The sequence below is a fragment of the Terrapene carolina genome, unplaced genomic scaffold (assembly GCF_002925995.2).
Source record: "Terrapene carolina triunguis isolate 2854851 unplaced genomic scaffold, T_m_triunguis-2.0 Scaffold714, whole genome shotgun sequence".
NCBI classification, from domain to species: Eukaryota; Metazoa; Chordata; order Testudines; family Emydidae; genus Terrapene; species Terrapene triunguis.
In genome coordinates this window covers 10,005,032-10,029,821 of record NW_020665065.1, presented here as the reverse complement: position 1 = coordinate 10,029,821, position 24,790 = coordinate 10,005,032, and the positions used below count along the sequence as shown (strand labels likewise).

The window sequence follows — 24,790 nt, the reverse complement described above, 5'->3', positions numbered from 1 at the left end:
CACTGCTGGCCATTGATTCAAGATCTCATGGCACTTTTTGCAGCATTATCCTCCGCATGGTGGCTTCCAACTTGAGCAAGTACATGATTCTGCCTACTTAGCCTTTCCCTTGCCATTTCAATTTAGACGGTTTAACTCTTTTCACCTGCCATCCCATACTGTTATAGCTGGTCACTCTGTGCACTTAGGCCATGTCTATGGCAGGAGACTGTAGCACAGGCTCTGTAGGGCCATAGTGTAGATACTGCCTACATCCAGGGAAGGGATTTTCCCATTGATGGAGGTAATTCACCTCCCTAGATGTGGCAGTAACTAGCTTTATGGACCAGTTCTTCTGTTGACCTAGCCACGTCCACACTGGGGGGTTAGGTCGGCTTAACGACAGCGCTCAGAGGGGGGTGAATTGTTCACACCCGCAGCTGGGGGCAGGCCTTAGGGAGCGGTGGGGCTCCACCCCAGAGGTGGCTGCATGCCAGCAAAGGATCCCGGGGCGGAGCGCGGAGCACGGGGCGGGGCGGCGGCGGCGGCGGCGGCGGGAGAAGGAAGGAGCCCGGCGCTGGAGCAGAGCGGGGAAGGGGCAGGGACCCAGCGGCCGGGGCGCGGGTTTATTGGCCGGCGCAGACACGCGTGGCCCGGGCAGGGCTGAGACACGCAGCGGACCCGGGCAGCGGGCGCCCGGCGCTCACATGATGAGCTGCGCGGCGGGGGCCGGCCCGAGTCTCGGCGCTGGGAGCCCGGCAGAACTTTCCTCCCGCGGTCGTCGCGTCCCGGCCGGCCCGGCCCTGGGAGCCGCTTCGCTCCGCAGCCCGCTGGCGGCTCTTGCTTTGCCGGCCCCTGCTCCCCTCCCTCCGCTCGCTCTTCTCTCATTTCTTCGTCAGCTGCCTCCCCCTGGGCCGGGCCCCCTTCCCCTGGGCCGGGCCCCCTTCCCCTGGGCTCTCCCTCCAGCCTTTCATTCCCCTTCTGCTGACCTCGCCTTCCTTCCTTCTTTCCTTCCCCCACCCCCCCAGATCCTTCCCCCCCAGACACACACATCCCCTTCCCTCCCCACCCAGCCCCATGCCCCACTCCACCATGCTGACGGGGACCATGCCCCCAACGGAGGTGTACTTCTCTGAGCGGGTCATCGTGCTGGTCTCCTGTGTCCTCTCCTTCCTGGGCTCCAGCCTCCTGGTCTTCACCCATGCCCTTTGGCCCGAGCTGCGGACCCGGCCCCGGCAGCTCCTGCTCTACCTGTCCCTGGCCGACCTCCTGTCGGCTGTATCCTACTTCTACGGGGTGCTGCAGGACTTCGACTCGACCTCGTGGGACTGCGTGCTGCAGGGCGCCCTGTCCACCTTCTCCAACACCAGCTCCTTCTTCTGGACCATGGCCATTGCCTTCTACCTGTACATCACCATTGTGAGGGGCGCGCCGACGGGCACTGGCCTGCTCTGCTTCTTCCACGGGATGAGGTGGGTGAGTTCTGGTCACTCAACTGGTGTTACCCTCATCCAGGGCTCCCACTTCAGCCAAGAAGTGCCGCTGAGAGCTGGTAGATGGGAGTCCCACCTGTGCCCATCAGTGCCATGGTCTTGGTTGGTTGGTAGGGATGGCTGTTGTGTGTTGGAACTTCCCCACCACTGCTGCCAGGATTGGTGGTGAGCTGATGGGGACTCAACCTGGTCTCTCCTGAGGCTACTTTGCCCTCCTTTAGCCCTTTTCAAGCCAGGGCTTTGTGGTCATTAACAAATTAAGTGTCTCAATGCCCTTGGGAAGTAGTTCTCATTAAACCCAGATGCGGAAACTGCGGCATGGCGGGATGAAATGACTTGCTCACGGTCACACAGTGGATCTCTGGCAGAGACAAGGAAAGAACCCACGAATCCTGGCTCATAGTTCTGACTTTCTGTCAGAGAGAGTCCCACTAGAATACCACCCTGTACCCAAAGCACGGAGGCTGTATTTAGTACCTCTGCTCCAGTGACAAAGTCCCTCATTAAGAGTGTGTTTACCTAGCTCCTTGGCCTCCCCCCCCCCATACTTCCCTTGCACCAGTAATTCAGTAACTGTAGGGAGAATAGTATCAGGGGGTAGCCAGTGTTAGTCTGTATCCACAAAAACAACAAGGAGTCCGGTGGCTCCTTAAAGACTAACAGATTTATTTGGGCATAAGCTTTTGTGGGTAAAAAACCCACTTCTTCAGATGCATGGAGTGAAAATTACAGATGCAGGCATTCATATAAGGTGCCACCGGACTCCTTGTTGTTTTTGTAGGGAGAATGTGGTTTGAAAGTGAGGAGGAGGCTAGAAAAACGGTCTGAAGGCTGTTTGGCATATCTGACGGAAAGCAAGACAAAATAGCTCACGGTTTAACTTGCGCCTGAGTGTTTACTATTTAGCTAGCTGATTTTCCACATCATGTTTAATAAAAGCCTTCATTATGCAATCTGAGCTTGTGTAATCATGTGCCACCTCCAAGCTCAGCCTGACGGTGATCCTTTGGTGCTCTGGGCTGCCAGGTTTTTATAATAAATTACACGGGAAAGGCTATAGTTTTAAAAAACCCTCCAAGGCAAGCCAAATAGTGGATTTGGGGGTCTTTTTCTTTGTCAAATGTTTCAATCATCTCGTACAATACAACAAACAGCATTATTTTGGAGATGATTGAATTACACTGTTGTGCCGATCTAAAAGATAGGCCAGAGAAAACATCAAGCAAGTCTAAGGGTTAAGTAGAGAAGACAATTGGATTCTTACACTCAGATGATAATTAAAAGAGCTAAGGCAACGGCTGCCTGAGTAGAAATCAGAGAGCTTGCAAAAGCCGCTTGATAGCTCAGAGAGTCTCGTGTGTGACTTACGTGATCTTTGCTATTGTATGTTACAGGGTTGTGGGATTCTTTCATTTTGTCTTCAGATAACTAGAAGGTGGTGGGGCGGGGCTATGGAAATTAGAGAGAGAGGGAGAAGGGCTAGTGAGAAGGGGAGGCCTAATGGTTAGGGAACAGGAATGGGAGCCAAGATCCATGAGGCCAAATTCTACACCGACTTGCACCCCATCAAACTTGATAAGAATGAATGAGTCTCTGCGGAATCTGGTCCATTTGTTCTTTTCCTTTTCAATCAGTGATTTGTGGGACCATGGTCTGTGCCTCAGTTTCTCCATCTGTTTAATACTTCCCAACCTAACAAGGGTGCAGGGGAGGGGAATTGTAAGGATGGATTGATCGTTTGTGCAGCCTGCTAAGAATTCAAGACATCCCTTGCCACCACTAGGTACTGGGAGAGAGGATTCAGAAGCTGAACCTCCCCCCCCCCCCCGCCTTTGTGAACCTTGCTGGGTTTTATTTTCACACTCCATATAGTCAAAATCGATCACCATGTTCTCTCTGTCCTAATAAGCGTCAGCAAGATGCCTGGGTATCATTTCAGCTCAAACTTTGCTGTGTTCGAAGGACAAGGCAGGTCATTGACATCCAAGTCCCATTATTAGATTCTGCTTCATAATCAGTTGCACACATACAAAATGGGAAATGACTGCCTAGGAAGGAGTAATGCGGAAAGAGATCTGGGGGTCTTAGTGGCTCACAAGCCAAATATGAGTCAACAATGTAACGCTGTTGCAAAAAAAGCAAACATAATTCTGGGATGTATTAGCAGGAGTGTTGTAAGCAAGACACGAGAAGTAATTCTTCTGCTCTACTTCGCACTGATTAGGCCTCAACTGGAGTATTGTGCCCAGTTCTGGGTGCCACATTTTAGGAAAGATGTGGACAAATTGGAGAAAGTCCAGAGAAGAGCAACAAAAATGATTAAAGGTCTGGAAAAAATGACCTATGAGGGAAGATTGAAACAATTGGGTTTGTTTAGTCTGGAGAAGAGAAGACTGAGAGGGGACATAACAGTTTTCAAGTATATAAAAGGTTGTTACAAGGAGGAGGGAGAAAAATTGTTGTTCTTAACCTCTGAGGACAGGACAAGAAGCAATGGGCTTAAATTGCAGCAAGGGCGGTTTAGGTTGGACATTAGGAAAAACTTCCTAACTGTCAGAGTGGTTAAGCACTGGAATAAATTGCCTAGGGAGGTGGTGGAATCTCTGTCATTGGGGATTTTTAAGAGCAGGTTAGACAAACACCTGTCAGGGATGGTCTGGATAATACTCAGTCCTGCCTGGAGAGCAGGGGACTGGGCTGGATCACCTCTCGAGGTCCCTTCCAGTTCTGTGATTCTATGATTCATAGATGACTCTGCCGACCCACTGCCGTGCAGAGCCTATGAAATATTTTTACCAACCTCAAAAATCTGCAAGGAGTCAGAGAGAAAACCAGTGCAGCAGCTGCACCAGTGGGGACTTGTTCCCTGCCCCACCTATCAGCATCGTTCTCCTCTTTCCCCTCCCTCCTTTGTTTTCTTTATTGTGGCTTGAGAACTTGGCCATAAAAGCGCAACTTGGGAAGTATGCTGTCTGGCTGGTTATTTTTCAAGGCTCCAAAGTCCTATTCCCCAGACTGAATTGTCCTTTGTATACTGTCCAAAATCCCTTATCCAGCAGGACAGGTCAAATCTGGAATAGCTCACAAATGTCATTAACAGATTCCGGGGCATGTGGTGACAAGTAAACTGAATGGAGGGACAGAGGGGGGCTGTATAAAGAGAAGATGTTATGGTTAGGGGTTAAAGATAAGATAAAATCATTAGGATCCTTCCCACAAGAAAAGGGGTTAATGGTAGATTAGATCAGAGTTTAGGAATCATTGTGATAACTCACCAAGGCCCTGATCTTGCAGTGAGTCACACACGTGCATATTCCCATTAATTTCAGTGAGACTCTATCTGGGCGTAGGTGGCTGTAGAGCAGGGGTGGGCAAACTTTTTGGCCTGAGGGCCACATCGGGGTTGCGAAATGGTATGAAGGGACGGGTAGGGAAGGCTATGCCCCCCCCAAACAGCCTGCCCCCATCCACCCCCTCCCCCTTCCCGCCCCCTGCCAACTCCCCCCCCCCCCCCCCCCCCCCCCCCGCTCCTTGTCCCCTAACCGCCCCCTCCCGGGATCCCCGTCTCTAACCGCTCCCTGGGACCCCACTCCATCCAAGCCCCCTGCTCCCTGACCACCCCCTCCCATGTCCCCATGTCCCCCTGCCCCTAACCGCCCCCCGGGGACCCCACCTCCCTATCCAACCCCCCCTCCTTGTCCCCTGACCACCCCCTCCCAGGACCCCCTGCCCCTAACCGCCCCCCCTGGGACTCCACCCCCTATCCACCACCCCCCCCCCCAGCCCCTTTTGGAATGTGGCCCTGCGAACATGGGCAGAGGCCTCAGGAGGAGCAGGGGCAGCCGGAGAGAAGCGGCGGTTTCCCCTTTAAAGCGCTATTTCTCTCCAGCCAGCTGCGCGGCTGCCCGCATTCCCTGTGCTCCCGCCACTCGCCCCCCCGCTCCCCTGCCCCCGCAGTGCAGCCCCTCCCCCCCGCGGGGGGGGGGGGGCGCGCGCGCGCCGGTGCTGAGCTGCCCGAGTGCCCGGCCCTGGGTCCCTCTATTGTTGCGGGGTCTGTGCCAGGACACCCTGGGTTCACTTGTAAATCTGCCCCTGAGCCGCCTGGCGAGCTGAGGCTGCAGGGGAAGGGGCACAGCAGGGGAGGGGCCGGGGCCGGCCGGGAGCTCAGGGGCCGGGCAGGACGGCCCCGCGGGCCGTAGTTTGCCCACCTCTGCTGTAGAGAGTGCATGGCAGGAGTGGGGTTGATCATAGTTAAATTACCCGTAAAAGGGTTGACATTTTTAAAAAGACAAATGCTATCCTGTGGTTGCCTGTGTCTTACGGTGGGAAAAGGAGTTGCATTTCTCATTCTGACATTCAGTTTAATCAATCAGAGACTTTTTTTGTTTTTAATTGACGTGCCCCTGTGATGGCTGAATGTGTGCTGGCCGGTTTACCCTGGATTTTTCCTCTTAAGGAAATAGGATTGTTGCTTTAGATGAAACCTGCCAGACTGGTTTCTTGGTTATTGACTGAGGAGTAACACATGCTCTGTTTTAACAGCCAATCTGGGGAGCTCCATCCTACGCTTTCAGTTTTGTTGTGCTGGGCCTCAAGATAATGGAGTTAATTTTGAGTCCGTTTAAACATTTGCAATGTGTGTTAGTCCCAGTATCCTGGCCACAAAATTACAAGTTAGTTAATTATGTTCTGGTTCTCTGAATAGCCCGTAGAATCTCAACTGGACACAGTTTCCTTTGCTTCCTATCCTAAATTGTGTAGTATGGTGGGATGCTATTAAAGAGCTTCTGCTGTCCACCCAGAAGTGTCTGCATTTCATTGGGGAGCTAAGCAGTTAGAGAGAGAGCATGTGTGTATGTCTATGTATCATACATGTCTGCAGCGCACTTCGGGATCCTTTCAAATACAGGGCCGTGTAAATGTAAACTACTATTGTGTTACCCATCGGAGGTTTCAGTGAAATGGCTCTTAAACATATTGCGCAAGTACTGCTGACATTGTTTTCATGAAGGTGAGATTGTCCATAAACTCTTCAAGTGCTGCTGATAACATGTCAGAAGCTGTCGCAGTTTGCTTTGGTTTTATAGGGTAGCTCACCAAAGGCTGTTACAGGTCAGGTCAAGTTCAGTGCAAACATGTGAACGGTAGTGCTGTAACGTGTAAATCCGTGGTCACATATCCGTGAAGGGTGCTCTTCCTGGTGACAGAAGGCAATGATGCTCTGATGACACCCAAACCAGATACACACACAAATCTAGAGTAACTGGACCAGGAGACCTCCTAGTTGTCCCCAGCCACTGCTAGCTACCAAGGCTGGTGGGAATAGAAAGTTTATAGAGTGGCCCATGAAGATAGAGGAATAGAATATAAATATTTTTTTCTTCCCAAAGCATTTTACCAAAACATGCATGCAGTCCAACTGAAATGCAACTACCTCTGAGGTGGGGGGCAGCAGCCTGCCAGCGACCGCACACAGCATGTTGTATAGGTAGAGGTGAGGGCCGAAGATACCAGGGCAAATGACTGATTTTATTAAAAAGTGCTGTGTAGTCTTCAGTGTCCATGGAGAGCAGAGAGAACTTCGACTTTTAAGGTCTCCTGAAGAGACCCATGCACCAAACTCGAAGTATTGGCCTCCCCCACTTACACATACACGGTTTTAGGTTATGTATGCACACACTCTAGAACTTCAACAGCCTATGGACCTACCACCAAGTCTGGCAGCCCTGTTGAGTAATTGCCTGGGATGCTGTGGAACGAAAGCTGGCCATGAGCTGCAAGATTTAGGTGCAGATCCTGCCAGTCCCAAAGTTCAAGGGGGTGAGGACACAAACCCTAAGTTTAGGGGAAAGGTTTGGCTCTGGGCAGGAGCGGCGCCAGGGTTTTTGCCACCCTAGGCAGCAGCGCTCCTCCTCTGAGCATTCAGGGGGCCTGGGGTCTTTGGTGGCAGGGGTCCTTCCGCTCCGCGTCTTCGGGGCACTTCGGCGGCGGGTCCCGGAGCAAGTGAAGGACCCGCTGCCGAATTTCCGCTGAAGACCCGGAGCAGAAGGACCCCCCGCCGCCGAATTTCTGCCGAGGGCGGCAAAATGCCGCCCCCCAAATCCTGCCGCCCTAGGCGACTGCCTAGGGTCGCCTAGTGGAAGCGCCGGCCCTGGCTCTGGGTTCTGGTTAAGGTGCATCTCTGGATAAAAGCCTATACAGCTTGTGGCTCATATTTCCAGAAGCCCAGCCTCCTTTTTTTGAGGATGCAAATTCTTGCTCACAAAAAAAAAAAAAATGCACTTGCAGTTTTGTGGAAGCACAAATCCTACCACTTGAACGGGTCGCTTCCTGGCTTGCCCAGACAGCATACTGCAAATCCTCCCCGCGCTTGTAGGAATATAAACTGCTGCGTGAAATGTGTCAAAAGGTGGACAATTAAACAGCCTGCCCCCAGACACTTTGTGGGGGCAGGGGTGGGGGCAGGGGCGGGGAGGAGGAGGGTGTGAGGAAACTGAAATGGAAAGCCGAGATGGGAGCGTCTTGTACCCCAAACTCATCATCCACAAGGTGTGGCAGGAGCCCTGAAGCAATAAGCAGCGCCCTAGTGTGTATTAATATTAGCAGTTACCTAATAATAACAGTGCTTAGCTCATTGTCCTGATAGCTAGTAATAGCCGGGGACAGTTCTTCTGGGCTAATTACTCCAGGTCTAAGTGTATCTGCTTTGTGTGTCGTCAGAGCATCCCCTTCTGTTATCAGGTAGAGTGCCATTCGTGGCTGCATACATGTCTGAGTATTTACACGCTAAGGCAATACCAATCAGGTGTTTGCACTTCACGTGACCAGACGTGTAACAGCCTTTTGTGAGTCCCAATAAAACAACCCAACTTGCAACAATGCTTTCCATCAGTACATCTCAAAGCACTTTACTGAGGAGGTCAGTATCATTGTCTCCATTTTACAGATGGGGACACTGAGGCACAGAGGGGAAGTAACTTGCCCAGAATCTCTCAGCAGGCCAGTGACAGAGCTGAGAATAGAACCATGGTCCCCCGGGGTCTAGTCTATTGATCTAACCACTAGGCAATACTGCCAAGTGCTTTACAAATAAATGAATCCTCTCAGCCCCTGTGAGGTAGAGGAGTGCAGCTATCCCCATTTTACGGATGGGGGAAACTAAGGAATATAGAAATGAAATACCTTATTTTCAGAAGTGCCAGGCACCCCATCTTTGAGTGCTCCTGATATCTGTAGAAATATTTGCTGACTGCTTTGAATAAGCAACTCTTCAGCCTATGGGGTGATTTGTGAACTATTCTCTCTCCATATTCGTGGAGTATGATTGGCCATCTCCGTCACATGGACATGGTATGAATTTTTTGCTTCCTGACTGGATGAGTAAATGTTATAAAATTGGAGGATGATAAAATCGCAAACAACACAAGCTTTGGCAATAATTTTCAGGCAAGTGATCATTCATGCCAAGATGTATGAAACTTCTGGGATTCAACAGCCATTTTCACAAACACTCAGCAGTTGTCTGAATACTTCTGAAAAGCCAATGCACTGGGGGACTCCTCCATGAGTAATAGCATGTGGAACGTCTTTCTGCAGAAGTATTTTCAAAGGGCTGCATTGGACCAGCTCTATTAGTGCTTACAGCTCTTTCTGAAACATTTGAAGTCTGGTTATTTGCTTCTGCTGTTTGCATTGTTCTGCCCCAGTGGATGGCGGTTCCCTCAGGAGTCTCGCACTCCTGGCAGGGTCACCCAAGGCGGCAACGTCCAAGGTGAGGTTCCAGATGAACAGCGATCGCCCCCCCAAGTCCTCAACATCAGAACAGGCGGATGAAGAGACCATTTCTTTCAACGGCTGTGAAGGTGGCTGAAGGTTGCAGTAGAATGAAGGTCTCCAATCATGTTGGTTTCCTTGCCATTGGATTATGATCCTCCTCCTGCCAAGCACCATGTGGACACTGGTGTGCAACAGGGTCTCCATGTTCAAAGAAATCACACACCGGCACCTTCCGTCCAGATCTGCCCCTTCCCTTGGGAAATGTCTGCCCCAACTGTGACAAGATCTGCGGCTCGACCAGCAATAAATGGATGTCACTTTATGGACGACCATCATCCTTGAACTCGGAGGGATCGCCAGCTGTGGCAAGTTCTCATTTTGATGTTTACGGGAGATAATGAGCTGAGCCCAAACCCCAGCTCCAAGCACACCATACTGTGATTGATTGATGTTTAACCTGGAGAGAGAAAGTGTGGATGGTTTTGTGGTTAAGGCCCTGGGCTTGAGACTGAGGAGATCTGAATTCAGTTTTCAGCTCTGTAACAGACCCCCTGTGACCTTAGGCAAATCACTTAATCTCTCTGTGCTTCAGTTTCCCATCTGTAAAATGGATATAGCAACACATGGGGGGTAGTGAAGATAAATTCATTAATATTTGTCAAGCACTCGGCTACTACTGTGATAAGCACCATAGAAAACTCTATAAGTTGTGGGCACTGTTTGCTTTCTCTGTATTAATTAATTATGTGTGGTAGTTATTCTCCCCCCTCCCCCACCTACAGCTGTATACTAGACTTGGAAAAAATGTAGACTGGCCGGTTAGAAAGGACAAGCGATCTGGAATTGATTTCAAGAGCACTGTCCTCCCATGTATCCTTTACTGCTCAGGATCAGCTGCAAGTAGGATTAAGAACCTAGAAAGATGAATAAGGAAATAGGACATTTGCCTTGTTTTCTTGGCACCCGGAGGGGTGTTTAATCTGGGCTTTTGTCACTGTTGGGCTACTTTTTTCAGCCCTCAGATCCTAGAGGATCATGCCTATTGCCACCTCCACAGGCCTTGCAGGGTGGAATAATATGGAACGGGCCGGTTTTGTTTCCAAGTAAATTTGGGCTGGCATTGTAGCAATGGAGAGATTCACAGCTAGTTGGATCAGGGGCTAGGCTTGTCCTCTGCACTATAAGATACTGGGTGGGAGTTGGGGTCAGGGGGGAACGTTTTATGCTTGAGTCTGTGAATTCCTGTGGTTCTCACTTATGGATTTTTGTGGGCTGCCCAAGCTGTCCCATGACTTCATTTCCCTTCTGTTTTTGGCTGCAGCCATCTACTAGGGATGGTCCTGAAACAAAACACTGGCTCTGAACACCCTGAAACTTCGGCAAGTTCCTCTCTGGGTCCGAACTACATACATCAGGCTCATCTCTGCTCTCTCTCATCAGTTTATTGTCAATTATCAATGTATTTGCCACCAATGCTTTTCCCTAAAAAGACACTTATACATTCTGTTCCCTCCAAAAACAACCCCCCCTTCCCAAAGTAGCTACCATGTGTCCAGTTTTCCAAAGTAGTTGCCCAAAGAAGAAGTAGGATGTTTAATGCCTTTATTTAACCAATCGGCACTTCTATTTAAATGCCAATTAGACGTCTAAATGCAAGATTTAGATCCCCAATGTCATTGTCCATGTTTGAAAACTGGGCTCCTGCTGATTTGCTCTTGAATCAGCGGACTCTATAGAGTGTTCCAACTGTCGCAGATTTTCATACACCCAAGTCCAGGTGCTTGCATGTTTCAGGGAGGAGTATGGAGAGGACTGCTACAGATGACTGCAATTTGGCAGTGAAGAGCCAAGGAAAGGGTGTTCTGGTAGAACTCAAGCGTTTGGGCTGGCAGAGAGAAAAAGGATGAAAGATTATATTGCTGGTCACCTGCGGTGGTAGTAGCAAATGATGGGTCTCTCTGAGTATGACCTGTCTGTGTGTTTATACGCTCCTGTTGGAGTAGGATGGGGAACTGATGCTGCAAACTGTTGTCGTGGCCAATGCTACAAATTGAGAGCAATCGAAAAATGAAGACTTTTCTTGTCCAAGCCCCCGTTGTTCTTTGGTTGCATGGCAGCTGCAGCTTTGGCTCCTTGGTGATCTTACCTTGCACTGATAAAATAGATCTAAAATGCCGCCATTCTGGTTTGGTAGCATCTTATACTGGTGGAAATGATTGCACAGCATTCAAGGCAACATGATTAGACCTACTGTTTGCTTAAATCCTTGAAACTGTGGAGAGGATTCTTATGCCATGTGCATCTCCATAGTACCTTCCTGTAGGTCAGTAAGCAACATGTCTAGAATCTGTCACCCGTGGCTTTTCTTTCTATCATCCTCTCCCCAATGGGGAAGTTGTGGTATCCTGCCAGCTGAGAGAACTTGGGAGAAAGGAGTATCTGTCCAAGTCACTTAGCTGGAGCCGGATCCTGTACTTCCCATGTAGGCAAAACTCCTGTTTTCACTTGTGCATACGGAACTTGAGATCAGGGACCCTGAAAGATGGTTTCATTGCATGGCCTGTCAGGCACAGATGAGTCTACATTATGATGGCATTGACCGTGGCTGAGCCTGCCTTTGAACAGGACTGTATTCTGTTCAGATAGAAACCAGTTCACAATAGGGCTTTTGTGATGCCTGGGCTTCTTGCTGGATCACTTATTCCTGCAGAGCTTACTTAGCGCCTCTCCAGTCACACACATCCCGCCACAAGCGTGGTTGATGAGAAATCTCAATGGTTTGGCTAAATTTTGTGAGGAGGGGTGAACCTGACTAGTCAGCTGTAGGAAGGAGTGCGTCCCTCCCCTGTTGGGTCGAAGTACTGTGCTCTCTTAAAGTTGCATGAAAGTTTCCTAAATACTATAGTGCTGCGGGCCTAATAAATGCAGGAGAGAAATCAGTAGAACTGATCCACCCTCCCATATAGTTCCATATGGAGGATTTAGTTGTATCTCTCTCTTCCTACTCTTATTTTTTTCCCAATGTTTGGATTTTCCTTCCTTCAGATCAAGGATCTGCTGCGCTTTAGACTGAGCGAACTGGGTGAATCATAGGTCACCTCGGTGATTGTCTCTAATGACAAGAGGAAGTGTCAGGATGTTATAATTGCTGCATCGGTACTCTCTGGAACTGAGCAAGCCATGTTACCCTGTTTTTAAAAACAAAAAACCCAAACCTCTGCTTCTGTCTGCTGTGGGGGGAAATAAGGAAGTGGAAGAGGAAGCAGGGGGATGAAATGTCATTGTGTCTCTTTCACGTGATTTCCAGGGTAGAAAGAGCCCAGCTCCTAGGATAGATTAATTGGGACGTCTCCAGCTGTTGTGCAGGTCCTGAGATGGAATTAACCTGGGAAGGGTGTTGGCGTGCACTGTGCCTTGCTGCACCGTGGGGTTCCCAGGTGTGCTGATTGGATTTCCCAGCTGTCTGGGTGCTGGAGTCACCAGCTGATTATCCCAGGACACTTCAGTGTCCTCGGCGCTGAAGGTTTGCTTATGTCTGTGACCTGTTCCCCGGCTCTTCACTGCGTGCTGACGATGAACTGAACCATGTCCTCTTCTCCCTCCCGTTCTCTCTTCTCAGCTGGGGAGTCCCACTTGTCATCACAGTGGCTGCTGTCGCTCTGAAGAAGATTGGCTATGATGCGTCAAACGTCTCTGTGGGCTGGTGCTGGGTCGACCTGGAAGCGGCGGATCAGGTCCTGTGGATGCTGTTGACAGGGAAATTGTGGGAGCTGCTGGCGTATGTGATCCTACCAGTCCTTTACATCCTCATCAAAAAGCACATCAATAGAGCGGTTGGTACCCTGGCTGCTTTTGCTTTAAATAAGGATGACTTATGATGGTATTTTCATATCACTTAGACTCTCAAGGCATGCTATCAACTACATAGATTGGAACGGCTTCGCCCATCCCTAAAATGCAGCCATCTCTGGGGAGCAACAGTGCACAGCACCGCTACCCCGTGACTTAGCATGAGATGAACATGGCACCCATTTAAAAACTGTAAAGGGGAGGGGACGTGGAAAGGTAGAATGTAAATATTGGAGTAGGACATTGGGGAAAAAATCCAGACCTGGTGTAATCGAAGGCAACTTTAGTGGCGTTGATCCACCTACACTAAGCCTGAATTTGGCCTCTGGGTGGAGTGGGGGTGTCAAACATCCTTAGCCTGGCAAAAAAAGTGCTGTGGGATCTTGAGTGGCTGCTCTGTGCTAGGCACTGGATACACACCCCTAATAAAAAATTCAGCTCCTGCGCCAAAGAACTTTCAATCTATACAGCAAATAACAATGAAACCTCTGGCGAGGATAAGAATTTGGAGGGCCAGGTTAGCACTTGAACAATGTGGAAATATAAATCTAAATTATGCCACAGTGGCAGGACACCGGGACCTCCAGAGGACAGATTCCTATTTTTTTGCCCTAAATTATGGATTTTAAAAAAGCCAACTCTAAAAATGTCGTCTTCCCCTGGCCGCCAGCACAGTCGCATCTGCTTGCCAGAGTGATAATTAGAGAGAGCAGACAGCTAAGGGATTGGTTAGGCTAGACATCCAGAAGTCGGGATGTTTCTCCCACCCGGCTCTAATCAGGAAACGTGGCTTGCCATCTCCCAAAGGGTGGCCGGCTTTCCTGCCAGGAGACCGGGCATCACCTGGTCACGTTTGTATTGGAAACACTGGGGAATATCCTCCGTGCCTGGAGATCTGGGAAGAGGAGGCCGAGAAGGTTCATGGCTGCCTATCACCTGTCGCCCATCTCTGAACTAGACGGGACTCTGTGTTCTATCAAAGATGCCAGCGTGACTGTCTGGAAACCCAATCTGCCCCCTTCCCCGCCCGTCTGCTCTATGCCAGAGACTTTCAGGCACTGTCCTCTCCCTCACGTGCCCTGGGCTCTGATTCCGCTGCAGGAAGGGAGCTGAACGCAAGCGGTTGTCAAAGCCGATTCTTGTAACTGGTTTCCGAGGGCCGGAGGCAGCAGCAGGCTGGGCCATCTGGACTGCAGCTTTTCTCCCTTCTCCTGAGCTTTCCCCTGTAGCTTGAAGCTGTCCTGAGCCTGGTAGCCCTAGGACTGTGGCCTCACAGCTCTCCTCCAGCCCTGGGGGGGTCTGCCATTTCCAAGGATCAGCAATAAATAACCTTCCCTCCCTGCTGTGGCAGCTTGTTTAACCACTGCTGGCTTTGGAGCCAGCGTGGGTTTGCGACACGTGCTTTCTCGTGATTGTGAGAGCAGCTGTGTTAGGAGAGGAATGCAGAATGCTGGCAGGTTGTATTCTTTCCCAAGGGTGTCTTGTACCCCTATAGAAATGGCTGGGGCTTTACTGATGGCCCTTGGAGGGGGTCTAACTCCCAGCTGCCCTGTGAGGTCTGTGTGTGTTTGCACCGACTCTTCTGGGGCAATGGGCTTTTGCTGGCGGGGCTGCTAGCATTGGGAGGAGCAGGAGGAATGGGGGTTGGGGGAAGGGAAGGGTATAAGATTTTATACGCTCTGCAACACATGTGAGAGGGAGGAGGAGTTTTCAGCGGGACACCTGTGCTGGTTTTTGAGAGGTGTCAGTTCAGAGGCTCTTTGCTCATTTCGCCAGCTGAGAATCTGGCCCTTAATCTCTTGATTTCCCCCTCTGTAAAATGGGGATAATCCTTCCCTGCCTCACACACGTTATTACAGTGGTGTGGTTATGTAAGGCTCTGAATAGACCGTTAGTACTTTGGAGACCACAGAGGCAATAATAATTAATACTTTGCCCTTTATAGTTGTTTTTTATCTGTGGATCTTGGTTTTATAAAAGCAGGCTGAGATTACTCCTATTTCACAGGCACGTACAGATTAAATGACTTGCCAGAGGCCATGCAGCAACTCGGTGGCAGAGCCAGGAATGGAACCCAGGTTTCTCGACAACCAGCGAACCTATTTTGTAAAGCATTACTGATGTTTACGTTGCTATAGCTGTGATTGTTCTTAGTTATTTAGCAATCTAGGTGTATGTGGTGCTCACGTAGAATACTGAAAAAGTCGAGGTGTCCCATTCTGCCCTCCTTTACATCTGGGTGGCCGTCTTGGTTTCGCCCTGGGTTTGCTTATGTTAACGGGCAGAATTTGGCCCAAAATCTGTGTTCCAAAGAACAGATAGGTAGCTAGGCTGGAGTCCAACCTGGGCAGTCTCTGTACGGCCTGGGCGTTCCTTTGGCTGACAGTGTAGCAGAGGGCAGCATGCGAAGGGTTAGTTGGCTTTGGCAAGAAGCCACCAGCGTGAGCGTTTGCAATAACCTGGTATTGGAACTTCAGAGTCTTTCATTTTTTCTTTCCTTTGAAGCATGCGGCACTCTCTGAATATCGCCCCATACTAGTCAGGGCTCCTGCCTTTCAGCCCAGGACTTCCATAGCAGATAAGAAATTGATCCTCATCCCTCTCATCTTCATCTTCCTCCGCATCTGGAGCACTATCCGATTCATCCTGACCCTCTGCAGCTCCCCTGCCGTGCAAAATTCAGTCCTGGTGGTCCTGCACGTAAGTACCTGCCGGTCGCTGCACTCACCTGACAGGTCCATATGGGAAATGGGGTGGGGTGGGGTGTAAGAAGTGATGGGCTTTCCCACGTCTGAGACATGCCCCTGCCATTTTCGGGACAAGATGTAACCGTGCAGGGACTCAGAAAACGGCCTGCATGATTTGTGCGTGCATGCCACCAGCAAAGACTTCATGCCAGCCCAAGAGCATAGAATCAATGAAATGGAGGGCTGGGATGGGACCTCGAGAAGTCATTAAGTTCAGCCCCCTGCTCTTTGGCAGGATCAAACAAACCTAGACCGTCCCTGGCAGGTTTGTGTCCAACCTATCTTTAAAAATCTCCAACAATGGGGATTCCACAAGCTCCCTTGTTAAGCTCTGGAATAGGCGTGCTACTCTTCGAGTTAGACATTTTTTCCTAATATCTAACCTAAATCTCCCTGGCTACTGATTAAGCTCATTACTACTTGTCCTACCTTCAGTGGGCACTGAGAACGATTGATCACAGTCTTCTTTATAGCAGCCTTTAACATATTCAAAGGCTGTTATCATATCCCTCCTCTGCCTCCTTTTCTCAACACTAACCCTTCTCAGTTTTTTTTTAACCTTTCCTAATAGGTCAGGTTTTCTAAACCTTTTATCATTTTTTTTTTTTTTTGTTGCTGCTCTCCTCTGGAAGCTCTCCAAATTGTACAGCTCTTTCCCAAAGCGTGGGGCCCAGAATTAGACACACTACTCCAATTGAGGCCTTTCTCCTGTTCTCACTGAACGCTGTGCACAAGCTATATAATTTTCTATGAGCACGAGAGTGCACAAAGAAAGAGTTACTGTGTGATTCTCCCAATTCTTTTTACAAAGGCACCTGGGCTGGGGGGCAGATGTCCATTTCTTTCTCTGAAATAGACCAGGCTATGACTCATTATCCTAAACCAGCATTTCCTAAAGTGGGAGTGTGATCCTTCTGGGAGAGCTAGTCAGGGTGCACAGATGCACCTCTGCTTTCCTTTTTAAAAAACTTCCTTCAAAATGTGACCCAGATATAACAAATGCAGCAGATGTCCGCCTGTGTTTGCAGAGAGCCTGAAACAATAGCTCAGCGATGTGGGCTGCCCCATTCTGTTCAGATGGCCAGGATGATATACTTTAAATCTCAAAATGGTTAACTATTCCACTGCTCATCAAAGCAGGGAAGAAAGGTGAGGAAGGGTCATATTCTGAAGATCTACACAGGATATTCCAGTGTTTCTCAAAGTGAGGGCAATGTCCCCATGGATGGGCGGGGCTTGGAAAATGAATGCATTAAGACTGGTAGCTTTTGAGCAAGACAGCAGAGTTGCAGGGAATGGGCATGATTGATTTTCCTGAAAGGTGGGGAGCTCCGCTCCCACAATTTTGGGAAGTGCTGCCCTGAACAATATTTTCTTCCTCTCATATAACATTCAAGACTTGCATGATTCTGGGAAACGTATCTCAACTTTGCTATGGATCAGCAAAGCCTTTTTTTTTTTATGGCTGTGGTGGAGCAGCTTCTTGGTGGATATTTTTGCTAATCTATTTATAATTCACAAAGAGCCCACTCCTGATTGGCGCTAATGCCTGGGGAGACCTGTTGCGAATGGCCCAGCTCTGTGAACTGAGGGAGGAAAACCAACAAACAGCGATTAAAAATCAAATTCTGCTGCATCAAAATATACCCTGCCCAGGAGCAGCAGTTTCAGCAGCATCTAGTGGCCAGAGGGGCAAACTGCAGCCAAAAAGAGTTTCCCCCGTCCCAGCTGCTAAGGACGCAGAGGGAGATCCATATTGTAGGCTAGGAACTCGGTGAACGTCTCTCCCGGAATGGGACTGTTGGTTCCAACGGAATAGAGCTGAGCTTCTCCTCCTGGGTGCCAATGTCTAGCATGCGAGGGGCTGGCTGGAGGTGCTCACACCTCTCTGGCCACATTTCAAACAGAAAGAGGATCTGAGATATTGCCTGTGGGGGCTGCTACTCCGCTTCAGGGAGTTCCAAAGCCAGGCTATTTTTGGCTTGGTTTACGGATTTTGTTGTTGTTGTTCGAGCCGACCCTCCACTAATACACAGATATGGCACGTTCTGTAAAGCAAGGGTCTTGTGAAATAGAAGGGCCTTAGTTTTCCTGTCCCCGGACTCGTTTTATCTCCCCCACACACACCATTTTTTTTTTTCTCTCCATCTCTTGATTCATCTTCCATGTCTGGTGTCTCTGACCAGCCTCTCACTCTTTTATTAAACGTTCCTGTTTACTTTACTGTCTCAACTGTTTGTTCTCTTTTCTGTCCCTGCCTCTGCTCTTTCCTGGGTCTCTCCTTCCCACTGTCTTTTTCTCTCCCTCTGTTTTCTAACTCTTCCCCACCATTCTCCATCCCCCTATGCCCTGGCCTCTCTTAGGATGGGGCCAGAGCACAGGCTGTCTTTGCCCTCCTAAAGCGGGACAGGGACTTTGGGGATGTTCCCTTCTAAACGCAGATGAGTTGTCCGCCTTTCCTGACTGCTTAGGGGCTTGGTTTTCTTTCTGGTGCAGGGAGGATGTCCCAGACCCTTGTCCTCTCGAGGCTGAAACCCCCTGCTCTGCCCGTTCAGTGACTGTCTTGGCCTAGTTCAGTATCTGATTGCTTCTGGGATGGGGGAGAGACACCTCCTGGAACTGCTTGGAGCTAATTTTCTCTTCCTACCCTTGCAGGGAATTGGGAACACATTCCAGGGAGGTGCCAACTGCATCATGTTTGTCCTCTGCACTCGTGTAATCCGGACCCGGCTGCTCTCTTCCCTTTGCTGTGGTCGCTACGGAGGTTTGCATCAGCCTTCACAGAGCCTAGAGGGGGGTTACCAGCACGCCGAACCCCCCAAGAACACGGAGGCTGAACAGATGAAGGCCGAATTTGCAAGCACCTGAGCCTTGAATCTCCGCGGCTGAGTGTGAGATTCCGTCATTCTTGGTAAAGGTTTAACTGTGAGTCCTGCCTGTGCGCAGCCTCGTTCCTGTAGTCGGGGTAATTGCCATGGGCAGCATGGAGGCAGAGGAGGAAAACAACAGCGAGCTTTATTAAGAGAGATGAATTCAGCCATTAGAGCGAGAGAAGAGAATTCCACTGCAGCTGGTTCTGCAGGAGAACTGTCCATCTCTGGGTGTTTTACAAGCATCAGTGAAGTGATTCGCACATGGCCTCTGTCAGACAGGGAAGTGTGGAAAATGGGGAAACAAGGCACAGAGGCAGTCGGTGGTGCAGATGGGGATAGAAGCTGTATCTCTTGACCCTTTAGCTGCCCATATATCAATTGACAACGCATGAAGCCGAGTGTCGATAGGGATCTGTGGTTACTGCCACTGCCTGCCTATCCGTGGTACCCCCATTTCCTTAGTAACTGAGTACCTTACACGCTTTATTGTATTTATCCACACAGTATCCTTGTGAGGTTTGGGAAGTAGGGCAGTGCTATTAGCCCCACTTCACAGAGAGGGAGCTTAGGCACAGAGAGGCTAAGTGACTTGCCCAAGGTCACTCAAGACTCTGTAGCAGAGTAAGGATTTGAGCCCTGGTCTCCTGGGTCATAAATTAGTGTCCTAATCCCTGGACCATCCTCTCTTACTGCCTGGCTATGTTAAGAGTCCTGTTTCCATTTTGAGGCGTAGCCCAGCAGGAACGTAATGCAGAGCTGGGAGGGTGCTGAGACGTTGCCCATCTGAGAGCTGTATGGGTAGGAGTCTGAATGTCACCCAGTGTTGGATGGAACAGATTCTGGCAAAGCCGTCTGACTTTAATATGGAGCTGCAGCCCATGAAGACAAGTCCCACGGTGCCATGTTTAATCTGCTCAGATCCAGGTGGCTCACTGCGCACTGTAGTCTCTGCAGAAGCAGCTGCAAGCCTTGCAGAGTTCCCTGACCTGTATGGGCCCTTCAGGGTACACTCCCACCACCGTTCGTACAGAGGGGTGAACTCGAGAAAGGAGTCACCGTGAGCAGCTGGGTGTGCATGGAGCTTGGCGAAAACTGGGTGTTGCGCACGAGGGAGAGACACGACATATCTTTGGGTGAGTTCCTGCCACCCATTTTTCCCCTCCTTGTTCGCTCCCGATACAAATGCAAGGCTTGAAAAACCGGAGCAGGATTTTGCTTCCTAGCCACACTTGTTTTTAAAAAAAAACTATTTGCATAAGCAGCTTTTGCAGAAAATTAGCGACACATGAGCTGTCTGGGGTGGGGGTGGGGGTGGCAGAGGGCAGCAGCCCAACTCCCATTGCTCCATGCGCACAGCTGTTCAGAGGCAGCTCTCGTTAGTGTAACTAATATTAGTCCTGAGCACATGGCGGTCAAATGATCTAGCGAACACCCAAGGTCTAATCGTGGCTGGGATGATGAATTCGGGTGTGGCTTTGCGTAAAGTCTTTAAATGAAGTGCATGTGGGAGATGGGCGAGGGTATTATTTTATATCCCAGTAACGCCTCAACTTCCCGCGTGGGGGCAAGATGCTGTTGAGCAACATACTGCATAGACATATAGGAAGGCAAAGGCCGCGCTCCAAAGAACTTACAGTCTTTCTTGCTGCCTCACCAGGGTGTTGAGAGGCTGATTCGGTTAATATTAGTAAAGCATTTGGAAGGTGCGTTCACATAAGTATTATGAGCAGATGACTTTTAGATACGGTTACCACCTTTGAAATGCAAAAAACCAGCACCCCCCAAGGCAAGCCTCCCCCAACCACAAGTCAACTTTGCAACCCCCGCCCCTTCAACAGCTACTTCTAGTATCTAGAGAGAGAACGCATATAGATAACCTCAGCCGTGTTCTCACGTGACTCAAACCTTCTCCCACACCCGCGCAGTGCACTTGCGTGTTGGTGGGCAGACCGCTGCTGTGTTTTCAACAGTTTTCATCTGTTGTTGCTAAACTGCAGAAGTGGGAACGCTGCGGCAGCTTCAGCTGGGTACAGAAACTTTGCACGTTCGATATCCCAGGGGAGTGTGATGATGATGCAAATGTTTAGACCCATTTAAAAAGAAAACCCGGCAGATTACATTATTTTTCTGGCAACTGGCAAATCCATAAAAAAAACGGCCCGGCCAGTCAAATATGAGCCAGGGGGTAACTCTACACTTAGTGTACGTATGCACAGCACCTGGGAGGTGTGACTGCAGCGTGTACAGACTTGCCTGCGATAACTTTGATCTAGCCAGCTGGAATAACCAGAGTGGCATGGGCCAGGTGCCAGTGTACATACCCAGGGTCTCGGGCAGGGTTCTGCTCAAGCAGCTAGCTCTGGGTGCCATGACTTCACTACTAACGTTATTCGAGCTAACTACATCCAAGCTAGCTCAGGTAAGTCTGCACCGGCTGCAGTCACACCTCTGATCGCAGCGTAGACAGATCCTTAGCGCGCTGTCCTCCAAACAGAAGCGTGTATTACCTTGATAACAAACAAGTAACCAGCCCAGCACCTAAACCTCATGTTGCCAACGGTGAGCATTGCATGGGACTTGATTAATGGCAGCTGCAGTTTCCTTTCTTATAGAGGGGGAGAGACTAAGCATTAAAACCTTGCTTCATTTGAATCTTTTGAAGCTGCTTACAGAAGAGGAAATAAGAATTCTGATAGTCACCAAGATATTTTTTTAAATGCAGCAAAACCACCTTCTCTCTCAATTCCTCTTTCCATATAACTCCAAAGAAAGATTGAAAAAAAAATGGGTTTGGTTAGTCTGGAGAAGAGAAGGTGGCTGGGGTGGGGTGGGGAGGAGAGACATAAGTCTTCAAGTACATAAAAGGGTGTTATAAGAGGAGGGTGATAAATTGTTCTCCTTATCCAGTGAGGACAGAACAGGAAGCAACGGGCTTAAGTTGCAGCAAGGGAAATTTAGTTTAGACGTTAGGAGAAACTTCCTAACTGTCAGGGTAGTTAAGCGCTGGAACAAATTACTTAGGGAGGTTGTGGAATCTCTGGCATTGGAAGTTGTGTCAGGGGTGGTCTAGATAATACTTAGTCCTGCCTCAGTGCAGGGGACAGGACTGGATGACCTATCCAGGTCCCTTCCACTCCTACAGTTCTGAGAGAAACAGGCTGTGTTTTCCTGCTCTGGCTAGCTAACGTGACAGGCACCATGTTGGCTGACGCACCACGGATTGAACTAGGGACCTCTAGAGCTAAAAGCAGGCGCTCGTACAGCTTGAGTAAAGAGTCAAGGCTCTGCAGTTAGTGGCTGTAACAACTCATGTCCTCTGTGGATTAGCACAGAGGGGACCCGTAACACAGCCCAGTGGGTTGCACTAAGACAGGGGAGGCCAACCTGAGCCTGAGAAGGAGCCAGAATTTACCAATGTACATTGCCAAAGAGCCACAATAATATGTCAGCAGCCCCCCATCAGTTTCCCCCCCACACTCTGCTCCCAGCACCTCCTGCCCACCGGCAGCCCTGCCAATCAGCGCCTCCCCCTCCCTTCGTGTTGTGCAGGAGGCTCTGGGGGTGGGGGGGAGGAGTGAGGGCATGGCAGGCTCAGGGGATGGGGCGGGAAGGGGTGGAGAGGGGGCAGGGCCTGTGGCAGAGCAGTGAGCACCCCCCGGCACATTGGAAAGTTGGCGCCTGTAGCTCCAGCCCCAGAATCGGTGCCTCTACAAGGAGCCGCATATTAACTTCTGAAGAGCCGCATGTGGCTCCGGAGCCCCAGGTTGGCCACCCCTGCACTAAGACATCTGCAGTTCAGTGGAAGCTGTAGTCCTGGTCAGGGGGAGTTAAATGACAGTGATAAGCCTTGGCTGCTGTCTATACTCGTGCTCCCCCTCAGGAAGATGCAAGGCCAGGGAAATGGAAACAAACCCATAGGAAGTCAGTGGAGGTGGGGTTTTAGTTCCCTTCGCTGCAGCTGAGCGCTGCCTAAAAATAAGCAGTGGTCTCGCTGTGTCATAGGAAGAGGAAGTGCAGAAAATGTGGTGTGCAGAAAATCTGGCAGCTTCTGGCCCTTGCTGCTGCATGCCAGTGACCGCGATGGGATTTCAGGGGGACGTGGTGGGAAGTTGCTGATGACAACGCTCCTTGCAGGTCGTGCTGCCTGGGTAAAGAGAGAGTTTGGTCACGGCCCTTCCAGGCCGGCCTAGCTGTGGTAGTGAGCTACAAGGGGGGCCCCTGGAAAGAAGGGATTAGTCCATGCTGGAGCACATGCGGCACCAGCTCCGAAGTAAAATTCAGCGTGCTGGCCCATGCAATAATGGCAAGTCCATGATGGAAAATACTGCCGCTGCTGCAGGACTTCACTCTGTGCGCAGCAGCTCATGTGCTTCTGGTCCACAGGAGGCTTGGTACACGGCACAAGGATGGGCTTAGGAAGACAGCAAGGTCCTAGATCTTAACCCGTTTGCTTTTGTTTTGAACAGGTAACTGAAGTACCACCAAGTGCCTATAGAGGGAGATAGAGGCCTGAGGAAAACGAACTCCCACTTGAACAATTACCGTGCAGGCAACGACTGACAGCGTCTTTATGGAAATCTCCCTCCATGGAATTCAGATGCCAGCTGCCTTAGCTCTTCTTTCAAGATTTACAGGAATGTGCTACCGGGTCACACCCCAACTTCCAGTCTCATCCCCATGCCCCGCCCGCAGAAGTTTACAAATTGTTCCTGGGTTCTGATTTTCTGTTTTACTAAGAGGATTTCTCACCGTGCGGCTGGGGTGGGGGAAAATCCCCAACGTTCTGAAGACTCCAGGAGCTTCTGAATGGAAGCGCCTTGGATGTGTGATTAGATTTATCGTCTGTTTCATGAGGCCTTGAAGGGGGCTCCTGCTCTTCTATGCTTCAGATGGTGGATGGGGGCCGATAACTTGGCAAAGTCTTTCTTTGTTCTCCTTGGGGTGGGGATGTGTCTTGGATGTTTTGCTCCTTTTCCAGGGCCACAGCAGCTCGGATTCCTTCTGGATTTCGGATGTGAATGAGCTTGGGTGGCCGCTTGACGGAATCATGGCTCTGTGGACAGTTTGGTACTGAGGGTAGGTAAGTGGGCGAGCATATCAACCCAGCCATCCAGCGAGAACAGCCCCTGAAGGGGACAGCATGGACATATGGACACATTTTGCTGCACAAATCCTAAATCCAGGTTTTCCTTCTTCCAAGGCACAGTCTGTTTTTATTAATGCGCCCCTTCTCCCACCGTGATTTTTTAAAATCACAGCTTGGGCTTTAGGAGATGCCATCCCTTTTAGAACACACCCTGTTTACAGCTCCTCAACTTTCCTTTCCTGTTGCACTTCCGAAATCCTTTATCTTTTTAACAAAGTCCTCACCGGATTCCTGTCTCTGTGTATGGAAAGTGGTCTCCTTCCGGTGCATTTTTTTTTTTTTTTTTTTTAATGGAGATGTTGTTATTCAGTGTGTGATAAAGGCACAGATTGGTCTGCCAATACCTCTCCAGGCTGGGTGGGGGGAGGAGAGAAATTGTGTGACAATGTTTTTACAAGTTCCCAGTGTGTCTGTAATTTAACAAATGATTGTCTAAGGCATGTCCAGGGTGACTAAGCACAAATCATCCATGCCAATTGTAGTTGTTGCTCTTCCCGATTGTTTTTACTCGGATATTGACCTCTCACCAGCATGCGGTGCAACCTGCTGAGCTGTTTGTGTGTGGGGGTGGGTTGATTTCACTTGGAATGTCCACCGCCTTCTTGGTATAAAATTAAAGGACTGTGTGAAACGAGCGGGTAGGTCTCTGTCGGGTTCCCAGCACACACGTGCATAACTGCCACCACTGCCAGCACCTTCGGATGCTGGTCTCAGCAGAAAGCCCCAGGGCTGAACTGGGAGATGGAAGATTGTGCCTTTCCTATACCTGGTCAGCACCGAGACACGGTGCGGGTGAGGTAGATTGCTGAGGGCTTCCCGGAACCTGTCTGAGCAGGGGAAATAGATGGCATAATGATCAACGCCACCTCACCCTTGCTGTGGACTAGGACTGTCAAGGCACATTTTCAGAGGTGCCTGGGTACAACT

General features: G+C 50.0%; 1 protein-coding gene across 3 annotated transcripts; it reads left to right on the top strand.

Annotated features, from left to right (window-relative positions):
- The first annotated feature begins 1,029 nt into the window (after positions 1–1,029).
- Positions 1,030–24,578, top strand: GPR157 (G protein-coupled receptor 157). Of its 3 annotated transcripts, none has more exons than XR_003370202.2 (5): positions 1,030–1,451; positions 12,868–13,081; positions 15,603–15,797; positions 18,500–18,769; positions 23,184–24,578. XR_003370202.2 is itself a non-coding variant. In XM_026660066.2 (5 exons), exons 1-4 carry the CDS (start codon positions 1,057–1,059, stop codon positions 18,710–18,712), a joined length of 1,017 nt encoding a protein of 338 aa, XP_026515851.1. In that variant the 5' UTR covers positions 1,030–1,056; the 3' UTR covers positions 18,713–18,735; positions 23,184–24,578. The 3 variants fall into 3 exon arrangements, 2 of the variants coding, with proteins under 2 accessions (XP_026515851.1, XP_026515850.1); XM_026660066.2 differs by having other exon boundaries at positions 18,500–18,735; XM_026660065.2 differs by having other exon boundaries at positions 18,500–18,755; positions 23,184–24,576.
- Positions 24,579–24,790: the final 212 nt, after the last annotated feature.

Excerpts from the sequence above, each read along its gene's own strand:
- GPR157 (XM_026660066.2), top strand. The coding sequence starts at position 1,057 with ATGCCCCACTCCACCATGCTGACGGGGACCATGCCCCCAACGGAGGTG. Across the intron at positions 1,452-12,867 it reads TGCTTCTTCCACGGGATGAG|CTGGGGAGTCCCACTTGTCA; the intron begins GTGGGTGAGTTC and ends CTCTCTTCTCAG. Across the intron at positions 13,082-15,602 it reads AAAAGCACATCAATAGAGCG|CATGCGGCACTCTCTGAATA; the intron begins GTTGGTACCCTG and ends TTTCCTTTGAAG.